Here is a 21,150-nt window from a genome sequence, read left to right on the forward strand (position 1 = left end):
TTTTTAATTTTTAATTTTATTTTTTTTATTTTTACATTCAAACCATAATTTTATATATAAATATGTATTAGTTATATAAAAATTGTATTTTATATTAAATACGAAAAAAGTGAAAAACTTAGTGTTTTTTGTGGAAAAAAAAATTCAATTTTGACACGTCAACATATCATGTCAGCATGCCACGTCATCAAAATTGACATGTCATCATGCCACGTCAGCATATAACTGGGTTGACCGGTCAAGTGGTCAGAATTGTAACAAATTAGAAAACACAGTGTCAAATTTGAGAAAAAAAAAAACACAGTTTCAAATTAGAATTTTAGTGTAAACTGAATGTCTTTTATGCTATTTACCCATTATTCAATAACTAGTGGTCGCTGCATAGGAGGAAGGAAAACAGAAGGCCAGAGTGTTTGTTTGTTTTTTTTTTTTTTTTTTTTTTTTTTATTTTTTATTTACGTAAACCGACTCCGACCGAGTTAGATGTGGCATCATTAGTTAGAAAATAATATTTGAATTTAAGATTGATTGTGAGTGATTTTTAATAATGTTTGGCGAATGTCCATGACCCTTCATTGATGTAATACACCAATAACAGGAATTCAAACATTCTCTTCCATTCTTGCAGTTTGAGAGACTATAATATGACTGATCCGTATCACTGTTGGCTTTAATAGAACATTGAACTCAAACATTCTCACACACTTGTCATTATTTATCATACTAGATGTTATTATTATTTTTACAGAGTAACAAATATATATCATACTAGAGTACGCTAATTTTTGGAGATTGGGTAGTCATGTGCACACAATTTTCTAGTTCCTTTAATTTATTTATGTTTTGAGCATCATCATTGATGACTTTAATATTTTAGCAAGCCCAAAGACGTCTACGATATTCTCCAAGTGCTAGTAATGGGAAGATATTCTTGTATAATGGATAATGCAGCATGCAATTCTTCATGGAGACTCCAGTGAACTCCTACCAAATCATGTCAATGTTTAATAGCAACGATCACTTCACCAATTGTTGCAATAAAGATTAAAAGTTACCTGCTGAGGAAAATCTCCATTGTCCATTTGTGCATTGATCAACAGTTTTGCTGCTTTATGTAACGGTGTTAACTCTCGTTCAACCTAGTGATCATTTGGCAGAAATGAAAGCTTTTAGACATTGAAAAGGAGTAATAACTTTTGCTAGAATATAAGGTCAAGTGATAACAAGAAGAAATAACTTGTCCAGCTGACATGAGACCTAGCATGGCCCATGAAGTTTGAACTAGGTTTGTCCGATTCCCAAACAATGGTGTGTATACTTCTCTAGTACAAGACTTGTAGCTTTCTCCCCATCCACCCTCTTCATTTCGTGTCGAAAGCAAAAACTTGACTCCTTTACGAACTGCTTCACAGTTGTCATATGTCTTTCCAGCGGCTTCTAAGCCTCTTAGAACAAAGCACGTGCCATATAGAAAACATATCCCCCAGTAGCCATACCTGTATATCAGGTTTCGTGAATTTTTATATCAACTTATTCGTAGTTAATGTTCGTTTTCAAGAATTAATGATAGAGGTGAATATATCGCTTACCATGAACCATCAGGGCGTTGTCTTTTCTCAAGAAAACGCACTGCTTTTGACACAGCGTTTTCTATTTCTTTCTCCCTATGTTTTGGATGCAAACGTTTGAATGCTACCAGAGCTTGAATGATCGATGCTGTATTTTCGAGATGCCTAATTGGATCATCCAAAATAAGAAATTATTTAATTAATGTTCGCATTTCATAATTCCATAAAAGTCAAGGGTTCGTAAGACTTTACTCTCTTTCAACAACAATATCCGCAAACATCTCTGAAGGGTTCAACATCTGTGATTAGGAAAACGTTAGAATTTCTCTTAGCTTGTTTGTAAAGTTCAGAAAGAAACTAATGACATTTCATTTCTAAATAAAAAGTCAATATACAGTTTCATTTACGTAATGTACCTCTAAATATGGTTGTGGGACTGGTTGCTCCCAGATAGCAAAACCTCCACTGGTAGGAGATTGTACAAAAAGGATGAAATTAACAGCATCGTATAATCGCTCAATGTTACCATCTTCTTCGCCTGAAATTTCAACTGGCATTTGGGATAGTAACAGAAGACACTGCATGGATGATTTATATATACATTATATGTGAACAAATTATTTTTGCAAAGGTTTAGAAAATAATAATATAAAAGATGAGATCATGGTATTACTTTCAGTGCTTCGGACGTGCAATCTGAGACTGCCCATCCATCATCTTGGGCGAATGTCCATGACCCTTTAGTAATCTGCCGGCAATTTTTAGTAAAATCTCCAGCTGGATTATTTTTGACCTGAGATTCCTTGATAAAGAAATGGGCCTTTTTAAGAGATTCCCCATACTCTTCGACCATATTACTAGCAATTATTGCCTGAGTTGAAAGCGCGCAATTCCATAATTGACCACCACTCGGCATCACCTTCATTCCATCTTCTGCTAGCCATAAGTAATCAGGCAATCTAGCAAGGTGGTGCTTGAACTCATCGCCACATGGGTTCTCTGCCCACCAAACCATCATTTGCAAGGACTGCATCCAAAACCAAAGCGTATGACAAAGTTTGTTAATCCGTTTAAATTAAAACTAACATTGATTATATTTCAATAAGCTTTTTTATTATAAATTTTAGTATTTTTTATCTTTATAGAAACTACATAGCGAATATATTTTGTTAAAATCATAATAAAGATTTTTTCTTTTCCTTTTAAGTATTTGTTATAAAACATAAATATTAATCAAATAAATAAATACATGGACCCACTTAGTAAGAGTTTATGAAAGGAAAATCTCCGATAAAGTTTCAACATTTTTGGTTAGTTTACGGTTTAATCGTAATATTTATTTTTTAAAAAGAAAAGTCCCGATTATCTAACTTTATACAAAAATCTATCATTTTCTGTTAAAAAAATAAAAGTTGTTTCGTTATTTTGGGCAAAATATAAAATAATTGAGACTTTTCTATTTAAAAAATAAAAGTTAGGATTAAACCATAAATTTACCAAAAATATTGAATTTTTATCAGCGATTTCCGTTTATCAAATGCATATGAGGTCAAAGTACTGGACTTGAACTCTTGAGTTCGAGTGAATAATAACCAAGGCGACTTTACATTGACAACTTACCTTTTCAATAGATCCCGTGGTTATGTATCTACTTTCTTCAGCGCTATAACGAATCAACTCAATCGTTCTTTTTAAAGCAATTTCTCGTAGTCTTTTGAAAGGCCAATATTTAAAAACCGGTTCACCAAAATACTGAAGAAAATCCCACAATAGATCTTGGACTGTAGAATGAGGGTAAAGGAGATCTTCCTGTATTCCATCAAGCTCTAGAATTATGTTATGAGCTAAATGGAAATCATTGGTCGTGACAACCAAAAACCATGATCTCATTGATTAACCCCTTTTCACTATATACATGCTTAAAACGTTTATAGTTTACTAACCTTGCAACATATATGGCGTTGTTTATTCCAATTTATCTCGTCATATGGGATAGAATATATCTCTTGTCGAAGCTGGAGAACAAATTTAGTGATCGGGCCATGAAACTTTTTCCCATACAAGTAAGACATGGGCATATATGTTGTTCGGCAATAGCACCACATTTTCGCTACACCATACGTAAGAACTTTGGTGAGATCATCAACTAAAAAAAAATCATAATTTTCAGAGCTTATTTCATGGAACCGTTGTTTTGTTTCTTGTTCCTAAAAGATGGAAGTTTATGTACCTGGATGAAAAGGAAACGTTTCAGGGAAAATCCAAAATTCTGGGGGTAAGGGGTTGCAACCCTCCCATTCATACACTCCGAGCACCTAATAAGAACATGTTAATTAAATAAGAAAATTGTGTGTGTGTGTGCGTGTCTATATGTATGTATGTATGTATGTATGTATGTATGTATGTATATTACTATTCTAATAAATGAATAAGTTTATTCTCCTTTTGACAAGTCTAATCTAATAAATGAAAATCTTTTTGCCACATGTCACACTTTCAATGGTTTGGCCACATGTCATTTTGTGGATATTCTTACTTAAATTTATTCCACATGACATTTTGTGGTTTTTTCCATCTTATTAAATTCCACATAATATTTAAATATAATAATTGTCATAAATGTAATAATAAATCCTTATCAATATCATTAATTGATATTTCTTCTAATTTCAAAATTTCTAAATTAGGGCTCATTAGTTTCCTATGTTTATTTATCTAAATTATTAGTTTAAATCTAAAAAAAAAACACATTAATTTTAATAATTCAATATTTTTCTAATTTTTGTTATAAATTCAAATTTCTCAAAATGTTAAGAATTTTATATTTAATTTTTCTTTTAAATGAACCCATGTAATAAATGAATTTTCCAACTAGTATCATAATATTAGAAAATGTTCATTAATATTATATGTCACTTGTCAACCTATTAATTCTCGATTTTAAATTTTAACTTTTAAATTTCCTACTCTAATTACATTAAAATAATAATTGATAATTGATTTTTCATTTCAAATTTCAAATTTTAAATTTCACACTCTAATTACATTAAATTAATAACATTAGAATGAAAAATAAAATAAAATTAATATATATTATATGGTGATATAATTTCATGTATTTATTTACATCAACAATTATAATTTTTTATACTAAAAATATCTCTTAATTAATAATTTATTTGAAATAATTGATTAATAATTTTAAGTTTTTATTATGAAAATTTAATTATTTTTATAACCGTGGTTCTCACATGTTATAAAATTATATATATATATATATATATATATATATATATATATATATATATATATATATATATATATATATATATATATATATATATAGGGGATAGTTCAAATAAAAACAGTAAATAGTGTGAGAACGTAAAAATACTTTTTTATGTTATTATTCTGTAATAAATTTTGTATCGACACATTTATGTCATTATTCAGTAAAGAATAAATGAATAGTCAAAGGTTAAAATTAAAATTAGAATTTACTACAAAAATGCTCATACATAAGTTTATAATAGAATAATAACATTATAATGAATATATGACTAGTTGAAAGTTAATATTTATATTAGAATTACTTCAACAATACACATATACAAAATTCATTACAGAATAATAACATAAAAGTAGTGTTTTTATGTTCTCACACTATTTATTGTTTTTATTTGAACTTACTTCTATATATATATATATATATATATATATATATATATATATATATATATATATATATATATATATATATATATCACCAAGGGGTTTTTGCAAAAAACTCATAAAGTTAAGTTTCTTTCATGCGTTTTTTCTATATTGTAAGGAACAGAAGGATTAGACATGCAAATGAAAGAACAATAAAATTAAAAAATTGAGATACGAAAAAGCTAAAACATTACAGAAAGATAAAGTTTGCCCCAAGAAGGAATACAGGTTGCACCCCCATGGTCAAGTATCCACTTCCTGCCTCGGCTTACTGCATAATTTCCGTCATCAGGTCCTTCTCCTAATAGTCGTAGGGCTACATAGTTCAATGCAGATCCCATCATGGTGCTGTGTCCCTCGATGTGAAATCCCCATCCTCCATCTTTATTCTGACAACATTAACCAGACATTATTACCGTACTAGTTTGGTCCTAAAAAATTACTGATATTTGTTGAATCATAACAAGTGAAATATTAACGAATAATATATGTACTAAACTAAAAAAGCTTAAGAAATAATGGAAATATATAATGGTATTAATGTCCAATCTTGCAAACAAAGGAAAGTAACACTTTAACCAAGATGAGTGTTATTTTTTAATTAAGTACTCTAATATAAGCATCATGGTAACTCCTGGTAGAGTTATTGGTTCATATGATAGGCTTGTTGATAAAGTTCAATAGTTAATGGTTTTGGTGATGCCCTTGGTGATACTTTCTTGATGATGATGTGTTTTAGTTGTTCAACTCCTCGACAGATAGCTCTTATCAGCAGTTGTGGCCTTCAATAGCAGTTGGTCTCATTTAGTTATTGGTTCTCTTCAGTAGTTGGTCGTCCTATGTGAAGGAATTTTTATACTCCCTCCGTCCCAAAATTATTGTCCATTTAAAAAAAACACACATATTATGGAAACATTAATTACAACTAACTGTATACAATAAAATGACAGTTTTGTCTTTAATTTGCATTTAGTGTTCCATTAAATGCTTAGTTGGTTAAAGAATAATGAGGGGGTATTTTGGTAAAAATATTATTTACGTTTAGAAGTGGACTATTATTTTGGGACAAATCAAAAAGGCAAGTTGGACTATAATTTTGGGACAGAGGGATTATCAAGCAGTGGCTTTTTTGACACCATCTTTTTCTTCTTCGAAGTTTTTTTTGGCAATATTTCGTCTTCGTCGATTATGTAGTAAGTTTTTTTGGCAATATTAATGCTTAGTTCAATTGTGTTGTTTGTTGCAATCAGTAGACGAAAAGACGATTCCCTTCAATAACTTATTGTAATGTTCCAATAGTTACTTGCACTCATACCTTAGTCTCATCATCCATAAAGTGATGCACCATAGACATCTAACCCACCTCAGTCCAATACTATAACCGATGCACCGTCGATGGATCCTTTGATGTTTTATTAGTTGCTAATGATTATTTTCATCACAGCCAAATGCCTTGTCGGTCTCCCTTCATATTGGTATGACATTGTCAAATAATTTAGGTATATCATCTTCCTTATGGATATATTTTGCTATTTGTTGGAACTTTACTCTCAATTATGATTGTCATTGGTACATTTATGTTATTGGAAGGTGTTGGTTTTTTTAATACACTCCTAGTAAATTGCTTGATGATGTTTACATTATTCCTTGCCTCTATTTGAATCTTTATTCTCTTAGTAAGTTATGTATGTAAACGTAAATATATTAGGAAAATATTGTGTTGCACATAATTTCATTTGATTGATTAGGCATCGTCGCTAATCATTTTAGGCCCTGTAATTAATTAAGGCATTAGTTTAGTCATGTAATTGTATTTCCTTTTTTACCCTTGTATCTTTGTCTTACATATTCTGTCAATAAACATAGAGCAATATATGTTGGGTTTTATTCAATATTCTTCTTCAATCTCTATTCTTCTCCTTTCTGCATCACACTTATATTCATCCTTTTTCTTGCATAGTCTTTTATGGTATCAGAGCACAACCATGGACTTTGAATCTTCCCTGACTACGGATTATGGTTCATCCTCGATGACTAAATCAAATACTCTCCCAATCTTCTTTAACCCTAACGCTATCATGGCTCATGCTCATCTTACCAAAGACAACTATGTAAGCTGGAGTACTCTCTTCAAAACTCTTCTTCATGCTCACCAACTTTTGTTTGTAATTGATTCGACTCCGCCTCCTAAAACCCTTGCTAAATAATCTCGATCATGAAATGTGGCAGAAGGCTACATATTTGATTTGTTGTTGGATAAAAGGAATCGGTACCCCAACAATTCAACCTTACTTGAACTCTTGTGACACAGCCCCGACAACTTGGAATGTCTTGGCTAAACGATTTGGCTCCACATCCACAATTCAAATTGAAACCTACAAGATCGTCTTCACAATCTCAGGAATCCAATGGACCTCTCCGTATCAGATATCTTCTCCAAGCCAAAACCATATCAGACTCTCTCACTACAGCAAGAAAACCAATTGAAGACTCATAACTTATTCACTATATTCTTTGTGGACTTGGTGCCAAATTTAAAGAATTTCTCACCTCGACGGCTTCATCTCATGTCAGACAATCCCTTAATCTTAATGAATTGACAGAGTTACTTCTTAAAGAAGAGATGTTACAACAAAAGTTTTTTCTTCCAATTGAGCAATCTACAGCCCTAGCTGCCACCAAAACCTGCCTCTCTCAGCCTAACCCATCTCCTCGCTCCAACAATAACAACAACAATGGAACTAAGGGTGGAAGAGGTCATGGTTATAATAACACAGATAGAGGTGGAAATGAAGGCAGACGCAATTGGAGCAATCAACAGTGGAACAATAATTACAGTCAGAATAACAGAGGTGGTTGTGGCAACATTCGTCCAAGAGGTTTATCTAGAGGAGGAAATTTCTATGGCAGGGGAATTCTACCTCACCCTTCCATATAGGTCAGTTTTTTGGCCCCAATACTACATGTTAACTATGTTGTCAATATGGACATGATGTTAGAGTGTGTGCACAATGTAATAATGCATCTTATTTCTCACAGTCTGAACCGTATGTCTTGGACTATGGTGCAACAAACCACATGACATCAGACCCCTCCAACCTAACAGAGTATTCATCATATACAGGTAAAAATTCAGTGATCTTTGGTAATGGTACAAGCTTGCCTATTTCTCGAGTTGGAAAATTTTCTATTCATCATAAAAATCGATCTTTCCAAATGAACAATGTTTTATGTATTCCTAACTTGCACAAACTACTATTATACATTCTCTAATTCTGTAAGGATAATAATTGTTTCTTTGAACTCGACTCCTGTGGTTGTTGTGTTAAGGACATTCAGACGTGGGATATTCTTCTTTCTGGTAGTAGCTATGGAGGTCTTTATCAACTGTCATTTAATCCAAACACATCTCACAGACCGGTTTCTCTCTTAGGCGAACGGTCAACCCCTGATACTTTGCATGATCGCTTAGGACATCCTTCTCCTAATATTCTTAGAGCTCTTTGCAGCAAGTTTAAGTTACCAATAAATGGCAAATTTTCAGAGAAACAGTGTTGCCATGTATGACCTATGGGCAAATCATCCCAATTAGCATTTTTTCCTAGAAATTTTAATGTTTTACATCCTCTTGACATGCTTCATATTGATGTTTGGGGCACTTCCCTGGTTTATTCCATGAATGGTCATCGTTTCTATTTATCTATAGTTGATGATTATTCTCGTAATGTATGGCTTTTCCCATTATTTCACAAGTCTGATGTTACCAATGTTTTTTCCACATTCAAAACTCAAATTGAAAATCAATTATCTCGGAAAATTTTAGCCGTTCATTCTGTTAAAACGCTTAAAACTGATGGTGGTGGTGAATTCACTAGTCGTCTTTTTACCAAATTTTTGTCCAAATGTGGAATTACAAGCTCACTTGTCCTGACACACCGCAACAAAACGGTGTTGTAGAACGAAAACATAGACAGATCGTTCAAATGGATCTATGTCTTATGAAAAAAATCAAATACACCCTTTAAGTTTTGGCTCGAAGCTTTTAACACTGTTGTGTACCTCATAAACAGACTGCCGATGCGTCAACTCACTTATTTTTCTCCCTATCAAAAACCTCTATTAAGTGACCCTGACTATAGTTTTCTTAAAGTTTTTGGTTGTTCTTACTTCCCTTACATTCAATAATACAATTCTCACAAGCTTATGCCAAAATCTGTTCACTATATTTTTCTTGGTTATGATAATGCACGTAAAGGTTATTAATGTTTGGATTTAAAGAATGGTCGAGCTTACATATCTCGACATGTTGTTTTTGATGAATTAGATTTTCCCTTGAAGAATAATGTTACAAGTTCAGGTTCTTCACTTGGGCAATCACCACTAAAAATTGATGAGAATGCCGTAAACCAAAATTTTGGAGAGGTCCACGTGCAACCAAATGTTACCATAAATTCTAGAAAGGTACAAGGATCAACTGTAGGGTAGCAACCAAACATACCCAACCCAATGACAACATATACTCCACAAACACCTATGAGGCCCATCAAAAACCGATTGCATCATCAACCTCCATTGGTAGCATCAAATGATCAGACTATCTTCTCTCCAGGTGAAGTTTCACCAAAAATAACAGATTCTTCTCTAGCCACCCTTGTGGTTTTTCCTTCTTCACCCACTACTCCTGATGCTTCTTCACCCGACACCCAAGTGCTTTCAGAATCTATCACTCCATCTCCTGAAAGTCCTGATGATTTAAATCCAGTTCTCAAGGTTAAATCTATTGTTGATATCTATCAGCTAACAACACCACACTCTCTGCCTCATGGTCTGATGGCGAATAAATCTGATGACTTGTTTTATGAACCTCGAACTTTTAAACAAGCCTCAAAATTCCCTTATTAGCAAAGTGCAATGTAAGAATAAATTACTTACACAAAAACAAGGTATGACACTTAGTTCCACATCAACAAAAAAATGAATGTTGTTGGATGTAGATGGATATATAAAGTCAAGTGCAAATCAGATGGGTCTCTCGAGCGTTACAAAGCTAGATTGGTGGCCCAAGGGTTCAACCAGCAGGAAGGTCTTGATTACGCATAGACATTCAGCCCGATGGTGAAACCATAAACTATTCATACTTTTCTTTCATTAGCTCATGCTCAAAGGTGGGATATCAAACAATTGGATGTCAAAAACGCCTTTCTTAATGGCATACTTCATGAAGATGTTTATATTAAGCAACCACCAAGTTTCATCTCCAACTCCTTTCCAAATCATGTGTGCAAACTAGAATGCGCACTCTATGGTCTCAAACAAAGTCCTCGGGCATGGTTTTAACGCCTTCATGACTTTCTTTTATGTTTGGGTTTCTTTAACAACCAATATGATTCATCTCTTTTCATTAGACACACTAAAGAGGCTACTACCGTTCTTTTAGTCTATGTGGATGACATAGTTATCATGGGATCGTCTCCTTTAGTTGTGACCACCGTGATTGATGTACTATGTGAGACTTTTGACAGTCTTCCTCTTGGTGACTTGCACTACTTCTGTGACAACCCGATATTTCAACTCTTGGTAATGACCTAAAAAGGTCAAAGTATTGTAACCACTTTTGAGTAATAAAATTTACTTTCATAATAAAATGTACAAATAGTTCTATTTAAATTCCTTCTATGTTTAAATGTCTTTAAACCATGATTGTACGTAAAAAGACCGCCCAAATCCGATTTCATATATCGAAGTTATGATTTTCCATGTTCAGCTTAACAACAGACAGCTGAAAACTCGAATCGGAGATCGAGTGACTTTTGGCCGGAATGACCTAAACGAGAATCGAAGGTCTCGACAATGGTATTTCAGCGGTAAAAAGTCTGGCAAAAACCGACATCAGATAAAGAAGTTATGAATTTTCAAAGAAATTCCTTAAACACGATGAGTTATAATATAAATAAAAATAATAATTTCGGAATTTGCCGACGGAGTCTAAACGAAAGTTGTAGAGCGTAGTCTCACCTACGCGTGGATATAAAGACCATCGAAAACAGAGTTCGTATGATGAAGATATGAATTTTTGAAGTTTATTAAATAAATTATATATTTATTTAATTCAAAATCGGGCCTTATCCGAAGAGGAGTCAGCGTCCTCATCCGAGGTACGCGCTGCGTACCCCTGTACGCCCTGCATACCCGAGAGACTTGGCCTCTGATCGTCTACGTCGCCCTATCCGACCCGTCCGACCCGCCCGTCCGACCGACCCGTCCAACCCGCTATCCCATCCGACCCGCCGTCCCATCCGACCTGCCTCCCCATCCGATCCGTCCTATCCGAAGCCGAGGCAGTTGAGGCTTCGGTCATGCATGACGTACGCGTACGCACTGCGTACGAGCGTACGCCCCGCGTACCGAGGCGGTTCAGCCCTCCTATAAATAGAATGCGAGGGCTTCCGAGAAAAATGCTCATTTCTCTCCTTTCTCTCACAATCTTGCCTCGTTTTCCGTGCCCGTTCAAACCCGAAGCTCTGGTCTTTTTGCTCAAGTCCCGAGGGTCGAGTTTACTCCCGAGATTCTCGAGAATCCCGAGAAAAATCCGTTTCCCGAGACGAAACTCTGCCCGGTTTTCCACCTCGCTATCTTCAAACTTTCAAGTGAGTTCATACCCCTTAATTTACCTTTTAAATATATTCTATAAATTCTTTTATATGCTTTCAAGGGGGGGATTACAAGTAAAACACACGAGTATTATCGTGTGTTACATAAAGAACTCTTTTATATGCTGTTATATATCCAAATCACATGCGATTTACAAACTTTTAAGGAACTTTCATATATATAACATATGTTAAAATAGCATTCTATCTTTTGAAATATAAATTTGTTGTAATGCATGTATAAACTAAACTTTTCTTAGATTATACTTGTCTATCTTAGACTCTACACCAAAAATCTATGCTTTCATAAACAAATGATTCCTTTTCTAGGTATTTCTAAACAAACGAGACACACTGTTAGAAAACTATAATAGATATAGTTTTACGAACAAATTTCTAACTCTTATGTACTAGAAAAATGAATTTCAAGAAGTCACTTTCGTATACAAGAACAAACATAACATTTTAACAAGTAGATCTGTTTTTATACCACGATTTTGTGAGACACTAACTTCATGTACGTTCGAGTACACATTTCAAGTCCTGTATTATATACCAGAATCCCTTGGAGGGGGAGCATGATGTTTGTGTATAAATCTATACGGGCTTGACAACCCGCGCCCTGACTGTTAGCTGCAGTCCACCGTTTGGGGTGACAAACGTCATAACATTCCAACGCCTGAAGAACGTTGTGTATAGGCATTTCGAGTCAATAGTATGGTTATAAAACTCACATGGGGTATTAAAAATACATTGATTTACGAGGTTTTCAAACACATTGATTATTTTACACTTACATACATTCTAGAAACAAACAATGGTCTTGAGTGAACGCTACTTTTATACTAGTAGAAAATATAGGATTTTCTAAACACAAACAAACAAAGACAAAACATTTCATTTCATACAAACATTGTCACTTAAATACTTATGAAACTCACCAGCTTAAATGCTGATCTACTCTTTCAAAATTACTTGTATGTCCCAGGAAATCAGTAATTTCAGGTATTCATTACGCTTTTGATGAAGGGATGCTGCGGCGCCAGTTTAATCTCGTATTTTTGAAATCATATTGTAATTGGTTTTGAACATGTAACTTTTGACAAATGTAAACTTTCAATTATATATATGATGGTGGTATTGCTTTCTTTACTATGTATTCAATTGTTACGTTACCACATGAAGTCATCCGCCCCCGAACGTTTCCACCGTTCAGGTTTGGGGGTGTGACAGATTGGTATCAGAGCAATGTTTATAGTGAACTATGTATATCGAACCACATAAGATATACAAACTATAAATGCTTAAGGGACTAATACTCTCTGACAAAACAAATTTTCTTTTTACGCTTAAGCAGCATTGCGTTCAACTTAAATTGATAGTTCATTTAAGTACAATTACATGCATACCACACATTATTTTCATGTTATCCAACTATACAAGTATTTAGACAAGTTGACACTACGATTGAGACTCGATATATGTAATCTGATTTTGGACAAATATAGCGTGATCAACTATATTTGCCCGAGATTGGACCAACGTATATCGAGGAATGATCGTAGCAAGCAACAAGTCAAAACTTACCAAACCATTACTAGAATCAAACACAAGAATTTAAATACTATAGGAGTATTTGCTTTTTAAACTAGTTTAACTTACATGTTTTGCATGTCCCAACTTTATTCAATTCTTATAACCCTATTTCTCGTACAGTCAAATGGCTGGATTTCACCACCCTGGCGACCCCTACTTTCCCAACCAAGGCAACGGAGGATGGATCGAAGATGATCCCGAAGAGGACGAGGAACCCATAGAAGTGGGTGATGACTCTGGTACCGACTCAGAGTCGGAAGTTATCGATCCACCACCCATTCAACCTCCCGTCTTCGTAAGGAACTTTCAAGGACCGACTCCCGTCTGGGGAAGTCACCTCCACCATTGGAGCCAACAGCAAAACCTACGCTCTCCCTACAGCATGTGCCGGGACTTCTATGATGTCCGTGGCGGAGGTTCGGCTGATCGAGCACTCCCGGTAATGGTTGGTAAGTTAGCCAATCAGTCCTATCAGTCCGGAGTTCAAGCTAGCCGACTCCGGGATGTCAATGTGGAAGTGCAGGTTCACACTTCTGACATCCGTAGGCTAGACAAGATACAAGACAATGCTCAACTCCAAACCGAAGCATTCCAAGCGCAAATGATTGCAGCCCTTGCTGAACTGAGGGAACAACAAGCCGCTTTTGATAGGCGTCTAATGGAGTCGAAGCAATCAGATGCAGAGTCAAGCTCCAAGCGCAACCTACGACGCAAGTAGTGCTTGTCAAGGACTCAAATTTTGTTATAGCTTAGGACCTCGGCTAAAAGTCTTTAAATTTCTCGAACTTTGTAATCGGAGACCCTTATAGGGGTCAAATTTTCATGATCATTGTAACAACTTCTATATTAATATAAGTGACACTATTACTACTACGTTAAGTATTTCGTTCAAACTTTGAAAGGTCTTTAAGAAACCAAATACTTGTTTCATACTTTCAGTCTTACAAATAACTTTCATTCTTCTATTTTAAGACTCATACTATCATCTGTTGTTGAACTATAGCGATTTAGTTCATGAGACACATACATTTTCTATTCTATGGAATTCTTATCCTTGTCTTTTCAACCTATAGTTGAAGGATGCCTCCGCGTAGGAACCCAAGGCGAAACAATGGTGGGGAAACACCTGTACCACCACCACCTCCACCACCTCAATTTGATGTCGTTATGTTCCAAGCAGCTGTCACCGCAGCGGTGGTAGCTGCCATGTCACAGATCAATAACTCGAGTACTAATGGCTCGGGATCTGGCACACACCCATCCAACCATGGCGAGAGTCATGGACCACCCCGAGAATGTACCTATAAGGACTTCACTAATGCCAAGCCCCAGATGTTTTATGGAACTGGTGGTGTGATGGCCCTGAGGCAGTGGATTGAAAGGACGGAGGCAGTCTTTGAAATCTGCTCCTGTCCCGAGCACAGCAAAGTCAAATTTGCAACTTTCACCCTTATTGATAAAGCTTTAACTTGGTGGAATGGCCACGTTAAAGTACTTACCCTAATCGTGGCAAACTCCATAAGCTGGGAGAGCCTGAAAGCCATGATGATGAGAGAATACTGCCCACGGGGAGAGATTCAAAAGCTTGAACACGAGCTATGGACTCTCGGAATGGTTGGTACCGACATCGCTACTTATACCAACAGATTCTACGAGCTGGAAATTCTTTGTCCAGATATGATTGCTCCCGAGAGCAAGAAAATAGAAAGGTACATCTGTGGACTGATGCCCCAAATTCGATCAAGCGTGTTAGCTTCCAAACCTGACACCTTTGAAAGTGCTAAGGAACTGGCACAATCTCTGATTGACTACGAAGGTCATCAGAACTCAACCACTTCTGTACCAGAACCACAGAAAGGAAACAACAACAACAACAACAACAACAACAACAATAGCAGGAAGAGAGTGTGGAATAAAGGGAAGGGTGGGTCTTCCCAGGAATCCGCAAAGAAACAACTGGTTTCAGTGAATGTTGCCACTGTACCTACTACAGCTCCTACAAATACCTACCCAACAAAGCCTTATGTAGGTAACCTCCCAAAGTGCACCAAATGCAATTACCACCACCATGGACCTTGTCGGGAAATGCAGTGCGCCAACTGCAACAGGAAGGGACACACAGCCCGTTTCTGCAAGGACCCCGCAAGGCCGATCACTCAAGTTCCCAGTGCGGGTGTAGGGCAGACTTGATACGCTTGTGGCGAGGTGGGCCACTACAAGAGGAACTGCCCTAAGGCAGCAGGCACCGGCGGTGTGGGACGAGTTTTGGCAATAGGCCACGACGAAGCTGTAGCTGACCCAACTATAGTTGCTGGTACGTTCCTTCTCGATAATTCATATGCATGCATATTATTCGATAGTGGAGCGGAGAGAAGCTTCGTGAGTCAAAACTTTATTCATTTACTTAAACCCAAACCTAGCAAGTTAGAAAAATCATTCACTGTAGAGATGGCAAATGGAAAAACCGAAAACACTAACTGCATATACACGGGCTGTACGTTAACATTAGACGGCCATTCTTTCCCAATCAATCTCATGCCGGTCCAAATTAAAAGTTTCGACGTCATAGTCGGCATGGATTGGTTGAGTCTTCTTCGCGCCGACATCATGTGCTTTGAAAAAGCAGTTCGTCTTAACCTCCCTAACAACGAAACATTAGTTATCTACGGCGACAAATCTAGTACAAACCTTCGCATCATTTCGTGCATCCAAGCTCGCAAGTGCTTGCGGAAGGATTGTCGAGCATTCCTAGCGCACATCGTTGATACAAGTCAAGAACTGAAGGACATCAAGGGCATCTCGGTAGTACGCGACTTTCCCGATATCTTTCCAGAAGAACTACCAGGATTACCACCGCAACGCCAAGTCGAGTTCAGAATCGATTTAGTTCCAGGAGCTACCCCAGTAGCGAAGTCGCCTTATCGTCTCGCACCAGCAGAGATGCAGGAACTTTCCAGTCAACTTAATGAACTCCTTCAAAAAGGATTCATAAGACCAAGTTTCTCACCTTGGGGAGCACTGGTCTTGTTTGTAAAGAAGAAAGACGGATCGTTCCGTATGTGCATCGACTACAGAGAGCTGAACAAACTCACTGTCAAGAACCGCTATCCTCTACCCCGTATTGACGACCTATTCGATCAACTTCAAGGAGCGAACTACTTCTCCAAAATAGATCTACGATCCGGATATCACCAATTACGAGTTCTAGAGGGGGACATTCCAAAGACAGCTTTCCGAACTCGTTATGGACACTACGAATTTGTAGTGATGTCGTTCGGATTAACCAATGCACCAGCAGTATTTATGGACCTAATGAATAGGGTATGCCGCCCTTACTTGGATCACTTCGTCATCGTCTTTATCGATGATATACTTATCTACTCTCGAAGTAAGGAAGAGCATAGTCAGCACCTACGAAAAGTCCTAGAAACACTGCGAACGGAGAAACTCTATGCGAAGTTCTCTAAATGGGAATTTTGGATTCAAAGAGTCAAATTTTTAGGCCACGTTGTTAGCGAGAAAGGTATACACGTGGACCCCTCCAAAATTAAGGCCATTGAGAACTGGTCGGCACCAAAGACACCTACAGAAATTCGTCAATTTATAGGTCTCGCTGGCTACTATCGCAGATTCATAAAGAACTTCTCTAGCATTGCGAAACCTCTTACTACATTAACCCAGAAAGGCGTGGCCTTTGACTGGGAAGCGAAACAAGAGAAGGCATTCCAGACGCTAAAACAGGCCTTGTGCACCGCACCGATACTATCCCTCCCAGAAGGGATAGAAGACTTCGTAGTGTATTGTGATGCGTCAAATCAAGGACTTGGTTGTGTTCTTATGCAGAGAGGGAGGGTTATTGCTTATGCCTCCCGACAGCTTAAGACACACGAAGTGAACTATACGACACACGATCTCGAGTTAGGAGCAGTGGTATTTGCTCTGAAGATCTGGAGACACTACTTATACGGAACAAAGAGTACTATTTTCACTGATCACAAGAGCCTTCAACACATTTTCGATCAAAAGGAACTCAACATGCGACAACGACGATGGGTTGAGTTACTAAATGACTACGAATGCGAAATTCGTTATCATCCTGGCAAGGCCAACGTAGTAGCTGACGCCCTCAGTCGAAAAGAATACACTGGTCGGAGGGTCAAATCTCTGACTATGACTATCCATTCCCACTTATCCACACAAATTAAGGAGGCACAAATGGGAGCTTTGCAACTTGAAAATGTGGCAGGTGAATCCCTGCGAGGAATGGAAAAGAATCTTGAAGTCAAGGGTGGCGGAGCCTACTATCTCATGGACCGAATCTGGACCCCGAAACATGGTGGTTTTAGAAACGTAGTCATGACCGAAGCTCACAACTCAAGATATTCCGTTCACCCGGGTTCAGATAATATGTATCTGGATCTTAAGAAAATGTACTGGTGGCCTAACATGAAAGCAGAAATTGCTACCTTCGTAAGTAAATGTATTACTTGCGCTAAGGTTAAGGTCGAGTATCAGAAACCGTCAGGATTACTACAACAACCAGAGATACCAGAATGGAAATGGGAGCGGATTACTATGGACTTCATAACCAAGTTACCCAAGACGACAAGTGGACTCGATACCATATGGGTCATTGTCGACAGATTGACCAAATCCGCGCATTTCCTACCCATCAAGGAGACTGACAAAATGGAGAAGCTTACAAGAACTTACTTAAGGGAAGTAGTGCGACTGCATGGTGTTCCGATATCCATTATCTCCGATCGAGATAGTAGATTCACTTCAAGATTCTGGCAGTCACTACAAAGTTCCCTGGGGACTAGGCTAGACATGAGTACAGTCTACCACCCACAAACAGACGGGCAAAGTGAGAGAACGATACAAACTTTAGAAGATATGCTGAGAGCTTGTGTGATTGACTTTGGAAAGGCATGGGATATCCATTTACCCCTTGTCGAATTTTCATACAACAATAGTTATCATACAAGCATAAAGGCTGCTCCGTTTGAAGCCCTCTATGGTCGAAAGTGCAGATCCCCTCTGTGCTGGACTGAAGTTGGCAATACCCAGTTAGCTAGAGGAAGAGTTCCTGAAAGCACTCTCACCGGTCCGGAAATCATACGAGAAACGACAGAGAAGATCGTTCAGATTCGTGAACGATTGAAAGCCTCTAGAGACCGACAGAAATGCTACGCTGACCAAAGGAGGAAACCTTTGGAATTCCAGGTAGGAGACCACGTCTTATTAAAGGCCTCACCGCGGAAGGGTTTAATACGCTTTGGAAAGCGTAGGAAACTAAATCCAAGATACATAGGGCCTTTCGAGATTCTTGCTAGAATCGGCCCTGTGGCTTACAAGCTTAACCTACCGCGCGAACTTAGTAACATCCATCCAACCTTCCACGTCTCAAACTTGAAAAAGTGCCTGTCCGACGAGACTCTTGTTATTCCACTCGACGAGATCGAGATTAACGAGAGCCTCAACTTTGTGGAAGAACCAGTAGAAATCATGGACCGAGAGGTCAAACGAACAAAACAAAGTCGCATACCCATCGTGAAGGTTCGCTAGAACGCCAAGCGGGGACCTGAATTCACATGGGAACGTGAAGATCAGATGAAACAAAAGTACCCTCATCTCTTTCATGTTCACTAGTATCTTTACTACTTTAAATTTCGGGACAAAATTCTCTCTAACGGGGGGATGATATGACAACCCGATATTTCAACTCTTTGTAATGACCTAAAAAGGTCAAAGTATTGTAACCACTTTTGAGTAATAAAATTTACTTTCATAATAAAATGTAGAAATAGTTCTATTTAAATTCCTTCTATGTTTAAATGTCTTTAAACCATGATCGTACGTAAAAAGACCGCCCAAATCCGATTTCATATATCGAAGTTATGATTTTTCCAAGTTCAGCTTAACAACAGACAGCTGAAAACTTGAATCGGAGATCGAGTGACTTTTGGCCAGAATGACCTAAACGAGAATCGAAGGTCTCGACAATGGTATTTCAGCGGTAAAAAGTCTGGCAAAAACCGACATCAGATAAAGAAGTTATGAATTTTCAAAGAAATTCCTTAAACACGATGAGTTATAATATAAATAAAAAAATAATTTCGGAATTTGCCGACGGAGTCTAAACGAAAGTTGTAGAGCGTAGTCTCACTTACGCGTGGATATAAAGACCATCGAAAACGGAGTTCGTATGATGAAGATATGAATTTTTGAAGTTTATTAAATAAATTATATATTTATTTAATTCAAAATTCGGGCCTTATCCGAAGAGGAGTCAGCGTCCTCATCCGAGGTACGCGCTGCGTACCCCTGTACGCCCTGTGTACCCGAGAGACTTGGCCTCTGATCATCCACGTCGCCCTATCCGAGGCTTCCGACCCGTCCGACCCGCCCGTCCGACCGACCCGTCCGACCCGCTGTCCCATCCGACCCGCCTCCCCATCCGAAGCCGAGGCAGTTGAGGCTTCGGTCATGCATGACGTACGCGTACGCACTGCGTACGAGCGTACGCCCCGCGTACCGAGGCGGTTCAGCCCTCCTATAAATAGAATGCGAGGGCTTCCGAGAAAAATGCTCATTTCTCTCCTTTCTCTCACAATCTTGCCTCGTTTTCCGTGCCCGTTCAAACCCGAAGCTCTGGTCTTTTTGCTCAAGTCCCGAGGGTCGAGTTTACTCCCGAGATTCTCGAGAATCCCGAGAAAAATCCGTTTCCCGAGACGAAACTCTGCCCGGTTTTCCACCTCGCTATCTTCAAACTTTCAAGTGAGTTCATACCCCTTAATTTACCTTTTAAATATATTCTATAAATTCTTTTATATGCTTTCAAGGGGGGGATTACAAGTAAAACACACGAGTATTATCGTGTGTTACATAAAGAACTCTTTTATATGCTGTTATATATCCAAATCACATGCGATTTACAAACTTTTAAGGAACTTTCATATATATAACATATGTTAAAATAGCATTCTATCTTTTGAAATATAAATTTGTTGTAATGCATGTATAAACTAAACTTTTCTTAGATTATACTTGTCTATCTTAGACTCTACACCAAAAATCTATGCTTTCATAAACAAATGATTCCTTTTCTAGGTATTTCTAAACAAACGAGACACACTGTTAGAAAACTATAATAGGTATAGTTTTACGAAAATATTTCTAACTCTTATGTACTAGAAACATGAATTTCAAGAAGTCACTTTCGTATACAAGAACAAACGTAACATTTTAACAAGTAGATCTGTTTTTATACCACGGTTTTGTGAGACACTAACTTCATGTACGTTCGAGTACACATTTCAAGTCCTGTATTATATACCAGAATCCCTTGGAGGGGGAGCATGGTGTTTGTGTATAGATCTATACGGGCTTGCCAACCCGCGCCCTGACTGTTAGCTGCAGTCCACCGTTTGGGGTGACAAACGTCATAACATTCCAACGCCTGAAGAACGTTGTGTATAGGCATTTCGAGTCAATAATATGGTTATAAAACTCACATTGGGTATTAAAAATGCATTGATTTACGAGGTTTTCAAACACATTGATTATTTTACACTTACATACATTCTAGAAACAAACAATGGTCTTGAGTGAAGGCTACT

At 37.3% G+C, this 21,150-nt stretch overlaps 1 protein-coding gene across 3 annotated transcripts in view; it reads right to left on the reverse strand.

The window, feature by feature from the left end:
- Window positions 1–645: 645 nt before the first annotated feature.
- Window positions 646–21,150, reverse strand: part of LOC111882311 (dammarenediol II synthase) — an 83,023-nt gene continuing 62,518 nt past the window's right edge. For 2 of the 3 annotated variants that reach the window (XM_023878669.3, XM_042898850.2), the window contains exons 4-14: window positions 5,477–5,671; window positions 3,799–3,883; window positions 3,512–3,714; window positions 3,189–3,377; window positions 2,242–2,595; window positions 1,985–2,146; window positions 1,821–1,867; window positions 1,590–1,733; window positions 1,238–1,496; window positions 1,056–1,139; window positions 646–984 (exon numbers count right to left, since the gene is read on the reverse strand). In XM_023878669.3, the coding sequence (XP_023734437.1) occupies window positions 874–984; window positions 1,056–1,139; window positions 1,238–1,496; window positions 1,590–1,733; window positions 1,821–1,867; window positions 1,985–2,146; window positions 2,242–2,595; window positions 3,189–3,377; window positions 3,512–3,714; window positions 3,799–3,883; window positions 5,477–5,671 (1,833 nt within the window). In that variant the 3' untranslated portion in view covers window positions 646–873. The remainder of the gene's footprint in view (window positions 985–1,055; window positions 1,140–1,237; window positions 1,497–1,589; window positions 1,734–1,820; window positions 1,868–1,984; window positions 2,147–2,241; window positions 2,596–3,188; window positions 3,378–3,511; window positions 3,715–3,798; window positions 3,884–5,476; window positions 5,672–21,150) is intronic. The other variant, XM_023878670.3, reaches the window with a different exon arrangement.

This window comes from Lactuca sativa, chromosome 3 (genome assembly GCF_002870075.4).
Source record: "Lactuca sativa cultivar Salinas chromosome 3, Lsat_Salinas_v11, whole genome shotgun sequence".
NCBI classification, from domain to species: domain Eukaryota; kingdom Viridiplantae; phylum Streptophyta; class Magnoliopsida; order Asterales; family Asteraceae; genus Lactuca; species Lactuca sativa.